Source organism: Octopus bimaculoides, chromosome 20, assembly GCF_001194135.2.
Source record: "Octopus bimaculoides isolate UCB-OBI-ISO-001 chromosome 20, ASM119413v2, whole genome shotgun sequence".
NCBI lineage: Eukaryota > Metazoa > Mollusca > Cephalopoda > Octopoda > Octopodidae > Octopus > Octopus bimaculoides.
In genome coordinates, this window is record NC_069000.1 from 7,917,988 (window position 1) to 7,924,593 (window position 6,606).

The window sequence follows — 6,606 nt, forward strand, 5'->3', positions numbered from 1 at the left end:
ATATATATATATCATCACACACACACAGAGCTCCTTCAAGCAATTTACCTGAAGATCCAGTGGGTGCCTATAGGTAAACTCAGAATAGCAAGAAGATGGTTTGACCAAAGTAATACAAACATATATAGATACAGGGTGCAGGGAATAAATTGCTATGAAATTGCTGCTCCTGTGGTGCAATTTGAAAGCGTTACTAGTACTGTTATGAAATATCCACAGGGGCTGTAATTTCATAACCTTACAAGTAACGGTCTTCTATGTTCCTCTCTCAGCCAAGAGGTCTTTGTCTTGAGCGCTTATGGGTGCTGGTGTCACATAAAAAGCACCTATGCTGGTGGCACATAAGAGTGTCTAAGCTAGTGCCACATAAAATCACCTGTGTTGGTGTCATCTAAAAGTGCCCATGCCGGTGCCACGTGAAAGCATCCATACCAGTTCCATGTAAAAGTGTCTGTTCTGGTGCCGTGCACCCAGTTCACTTTGAGAAGAGCTTGCTATTAGGTAGGGCATCCAGCCACAGAAACGATGCCAAAACAGGCAATTGGAGCCTGGTGCAGCTCTCTGGCTGGCCAGCTCCTGTCAAACTGTCCAACCCTTGCCAGCATGGAAAACAGACGTTAAAAGATGATGATGATGATCTATCAGTTTGAAAATGAATCTATAATACTGGATGCTTTGGTTAAAATACACACATACACATGTATGTATGTGTGCGCGCGCGTGTTCGTCCAATTTGAGAAACCCTGCCAACTTGTTATCTAGCCATGCAACGCTGTCATAGCGCCATTTTCTAAGTTATAGAGTTGCATAGCAACACCCTATTAGATTAATTTGAAACGACCTAATTATATAGGGTGTATAAAGCTTCAGAGTTTTAGAAAAAGTTTCACTGAATATCTATCTTTCTCTTTAAATTTAAATTTAGAATCGATTGATTTTTAACATCAAGAAATATCAAATTTGTTTGTAGTCTGCTAGAATCATAGAAGTGAGAACCATACATCCAGAATTACCTCCCTTGCCTCTCTGTTACCGCCATTTTCTAATTGTAGAAAATATTTCTTCGAGTCAAATCACAAATCAATTCTTAAATAACTTCATCACTTCATGTTTATAATTATAAACAAGAACTTTCTCTTTCGTTGCTTCTCGAATCACTTCGCTGGTGTAACACTGACTGATGCTAAAGCTAGAATAACCTCCCTTATTCTAATGCCATCGCCATATTTCTTTCCAAATCTGCGACTTTCGTGCGATGCCGCCGAATTTTACATGTTGCATCCTTTATAAGTATCATGTTGACACATATCAGGTATTATACATCGTTTCATTATTTAATAACTACTTATACATTTCAGTACATATGAAATAATCTTTTTTTCTTTTGTATGTATGAAATAATGTTTAATATGGTCTTCTTTTGATTTGTGTTTACACTCTTTCGTAAATTTAACACAAAATGTTGATGTTTACTTTTTTCAAGTCACTATATATTTTGTGTTTTTATGTTCCAGCTAATTAGAATTTATTGATACCAACTTTAGAAATTTAGATGGATATTCTGTAGCGACGAACGAAAGTAATCTAATGTTTATATGATCAACCGAACATTACTGATATGAAAAATTAAATATTTTTTGTTTCTCTTCTTAATCCAAGTCTACCTAGATGTACCATTGATAAAACTCACGTATTTGACAGTGCTGCTTCTACTTACCTATGGTATCTATAAACATGTTAGGAGATTTGAGTCGGCCAAAATATCGTCTTGCTCGGCAGTCTGACTTGTGTTTTTACATTTTAAAGTGAATGTTATCAAGAAACTTATTGAGTAACATAAAGAGAAGACATACAATAATGATAATAAATAGATAAATAAATATATCTTGTGAAAAACAGCACAATTTACTAAGGTAAATAGTAAGAAAATGGTTACAAAAAGAGTAAAAACAGGCAGGAAAAGAAATCAGTAAATAAACAAAATACAGAGGTGTACACACATCCTCAATTATACATTGTACCTGAGAACTGCGGCATTATCTGCAGATTATGACAAAACTGAGATACAGAATTAACCAAGCATTACGGATATTTTTCTAAGTCTGGATGTTAATAAAGTCAAAAGTTCCTTGTCAGTGTTTCAGCTCCTCAGAACGTCTTAAAAGGCTGGAAAATGTAATTTAACAAAAGGTTATAGTATTTCAGTGCCTTGTTCAGGATATTTGTCACTTCTGCTACAATATTAAGGGTATCTGATGGAGGAAATAAACTATGCTGGTAGTGGCATCCCATTTGAAACATCTGCTTCTATCGCCCCCCCCTCCCAACCACCACAACAAGTTAAATTCTTTTTGCCCTGGGACAATAGTTGCCCACTGGCTCCATAGTTAAAGGGTTATTTACTCCGACTAGGATTTGTTTTATCACTAAGTTTATCTTGTGGCAACCATAGCGACCTGCATTCAGTTGATGACAATATATGAAGCTTAGCAAGAGATTGGCAGTGCAAACACCTTATTCTCCCAGATTATCTCAGCTCAGAATCTGAGGGTGATGGAGATACAGAGTGCATCTGGGCTAAGTAAACCACAGGCAAATTATCAATCTAATCATCAGAAAATTTGGCAGTTGCAGAACAGTGCTTCTCTACGAATTTTTGCCTATGGACCCCTTGATTCCTATTGTACTCAGGTGGACCCTCATAGCCATTTGATGTCAAAAAGTCTACCTTGGCAGAATTTAATAATGATAAACCAGACATAACAAAAATAGTTAAGGTAAAGAGAAGCTGCTTACTAATTGACTCATCATGTCTGTTTGATGCCAGGATTGAAGAGAAAGAGGATGGGAAACTAAAAAAATACAATCCCTTCTGTTGCTGATTAAATTAGGAAAGGTAGATTGTTTTGTTTCTATTTTAAGATAATTCCTTAACTCATTCAGGGCTAGTTTTAAATTTGTTTTCAATTTACAACTGTGTCTTATCATATAAGACATCAAATATGATAATCAGATGAGGCAGACAATATTTTCACGTTATAAGAAAAGACAAAAAAAAAAAATGTTTGATGCTTTATAAGAAAAGAAAGAAAGAAAACTGTTTCATATAATTATCTGTTGATTGGTGCCTCCCCCTCTTTGTTTCACATCATAACTTATTGATTGATGCCTCCCCCTCCCTGATTTCCTGTCACATTTCTCTGTTGTGTATTTATTTTATTTATTTATTTATTTTCAGAATATCCTGATAAAACTGCTCATGGCCACTTGAACTATGCAATGGAACTGGTGTTATTCTTCAATATTACATCAATTCTGACTGTTGAATCTGTTTCATAAGAGTTGTAATGTTCATGGTTGGACAACTGAAGCACTACCACCCACAATGGTAAAGCTTTACTCCTGCCATGTCTTCAGATTCTAATAGAAATATCTACTGACAGTTTGATGATGATGATGATATGTGGATATTTATACATGGATTAAAGCATAGTCAAATCTCTACAGAGAGACCTGCTATGAAATAGTTTAATAATTACTTTGCACTCGCACGTTCCTATCTCTTTGTCTGTGTGTCTATCTTCCATCATCATCAACAACATCAGCAGCACATTTTTGTAAGGTATTTTCCAAAATGGCTGAAAACTTCCAATGTAAATATTGTAATGAAATATTTACATCTTTGGCTGATCTTTCACAGCATAAAAAAATTCATACTTTCTCGTGTGACATTTGTTCCACTGAATTTTTGTACAAATCTTTATTGTCAACACATCTGAGGACACACCTGAAGAAGCCTTTCAAATGTGCAATATGTTGTCGCAACTTTGCCAAATCAGTGCAGTTCAATGCACACATGAAAACACATGAGACTGTCCCTTGTTATAAATGCGGTTTCTGTAGCCTCACTTTCACCACAGCTAGCAATATGCTTTGCCATATTGAAGAACATCTGCGTACCCGGTATCAGTGTGGACTCTGCTCCAAAGGGTTTGAGTTACTTGATGACCTTTCTGAACACTTGCGACTGCATTTCAAAATAAAATCTCTTGGACAACGCAGTAAAAGACCAACTGTTGTTAGCAACAGTAAAGAAACTGTATCGGACCCAACCTCTACGTCAACTGTTGCTGATGTCTCTAAGACGTGTGATCCTAATGAAGATAAAAATGGTGATATCACAACTCTGTCTAAGGATTGCAACGAAGCAGCTAAGCGCAGTGCTAAAGTGCACCAGTGTGAATACTGCAATGCCACATTTAAACGTAAACATCTGTTGACCACTCATCGGAGAATCCATACTGGTGACCGGCCATATAAGTGTAGTTATTGTGATAAGAACTTCAGTCGTTATTATGCAATGGTGGCCCATGAAAGACTCCACACTGGAGAACGTCCGTATAAATGTAACCAATGTGATAAGTCATTTACTGTCTCTAGTCACTTAAATGTTCATTTCAAACTAAAACATATTGGTTTAAGGCCTCATAAATGTGACAGATGTGACAAAGCTTACCGTAGTCCAGGAGAGCTTCGCATTCACATCCGTTCTCACACTGGGGACCGACCTTTTTCATGTGAGGTCTGTGGGAAAAACTATGCAACCCAATGTTCACTGACCATTCATAAAAAGACGCACTCACCAGACAAAAAACCTTACATTTGTGAATTGTGTGGTCTCTCTTATAAGCAGCCGAGCAGTTTAAGTGTCCATATGCGTACTTCACATGGAAGTGACAAAGAGAAGAAACATCACTGTGAATTCTGTCAAAAGAGCTTTCATATTGCCGGAAGCCTGCTGCGGCACCGGCGCATCCACACAAACGAAAGACCTTATTTATGTGATCTTTGTGATAAGTCATTTCGGGAATCTTCAGCTCTCAAAACCCACAAAAGGCGACAACATCTTGGTGAACGTCCATATCATTGTGATTGTTGCGACAAGTGTTTCTGTACCCAAACGGATCTTACTAGACACAAAAAAACCCACAAAGGTCTTGCTGTTCTTTCATCTCTGGCAGTTAGTATTGCTGAAAATAAGCTGAAAGATGTACCTACTTCTCAGTCTCTCTATTCAAAACCTACTGAGGAAATCCAATTAACTACTTCACAGCTACCAGTAACCATAGCTCAGCCCGTTGTGTCTCCTCTGACTGTGTCTATCCCACAACAAACAATGTCTCCTTTGACTGTTTCTGTTACACAAGAAGATCCATCTTCCCTAGCAGTACCCATCACTTCTGTATCGAGCTCTCTAGAAGAAATGTATGTGGTACCTCAAACCCCAAATGAAATAACTTTGTCTCATGATATTTCATTACACCCCGAAGAAACTTGTGAAATAACTGCTTCTCACGCAGTGCAAATATCTGAACAGTTACAAGATGTGTCGGCTGATGTGTCAATGCCCACTGTCCAGGATGTGACCTTATCACATGACTCTATGGTGGTTGTCACTGACCAGCAGTCACCTGCTATTGGTTCAATGACATTAACATTACCTGTCTCCTCTATCCATCAAACTCTTCCCTTACAAAGTGATGTGGCCCTACATTTTTCACCTCAAATGTCTCTGACCATCCCTAACAGCGTTACTTCGTCACATTCTGTTGTACCAACCACTTCTCAGACAGTAGCTCTCTCACAAGTGGTCCACTCCCTTACGTAGTGTGGAAACGAGTTATAAATCTTGTAATTTTGGCTACTGGATGTTTAGCAGGTACTCCAAATGTCATTCAAGCCTGACAAGTATTGTAATGACAAACCTGACGTAGATATCTTGTTTTGATGAAAAACCTGACCTTGATGTCGGTAACATGACACTATTAATAATAACTGTTACCATGGTGATAGTTACATCAGTCTACTTAGCATTGACTCTCTATTTAGCGTTGATTCTACTTAGCAGTGACTCTCAACTCCAATCTGGGTCAGCTTAAAAACCTTCTGCATTAATTTTGGATTTGTAAATCAATCCAGTTGTTGTCGGTGGGTCAAGAAGAGATCATTAAATAAGGAGAGAGGAAATGATACCTTCAATGAGTTTGTTGTTATAAATGAATGTAAGTTGTTCTCATTAATTAGTTTTTCTGTTAATTAAAGAACACAAGAAATCCATTCAGCATCTAATTAAACCCACTCCCCTCACTTCAAAAATCACGTTCAGTTATGTTCAGTTTGTGGAAACAAGGAAGAATTCCAATTAATTTATTTATTTCAATTTCTATTTTCAATCATTGAACTTTACATAAATGTTCAATTTTGAGAAATAAACAGCAATTTTATATTTTTGACATCATGTTTTATCTCATTTCTTTCTTGATTTGGTTTAATCTTGGTTGTTTTTTTTTTAATGTTGGTCAGTTATTTTTAGTGTTTTGACAGAAAAAAAGTCATTGTAAAATCGTTTTTTAATGTAAGCATGCCCAAACAAGTCGAATGCTTACACAGAGTAGGTTTTACAGCCACATCATCCAAACCGACTGGGTGAAACTGGGCTTAGCTGCTAGTATATATATATATATATATATATATATTTTATATATTGATATATTGATATATATATTTATGTTTATATATATTTATATATATATATAGATAGATGTC

The 6,606-nt window shown here is 36.6% G+C and overlaps 1 protein-coding gene across 2 annotated transcripts in view; it reads left to right on the forward strand.

Moving 5' to 3' along the window:
• LOC106869842 (zinc finger protein ZFP2) overlaps positions 1-6,293 on the forward strand; it is an 8,039-nt gene extending 1,746 nt beyond the window's left edge. The window contains exons 1-2 of one of the 2 annotated variants that reach the window (XM_014915744.2): positions 729-1,312; positions 3,239-6,293. In XM_014915744.2, coding sequence (XP_014771230.1) covers positions 3,635-5,668 — 2,034 coding nt within the window. In that variant the 5' untranslated portion in view covers positions 729-1,312; positions 3,239-3,634 and the 3' untranslated portion in view covers positions 5,669-6,293. Of the gene's footprint in view, positions 1-728; positions 1,313-3,238 lie in introns of those variants that run through there. The other variant, XM_014915746.1, reaches the window with a different exon arrangement.
• The last annotated feature ends 313 nt before the right edge of the window (positions 6,294-6,606 follow it).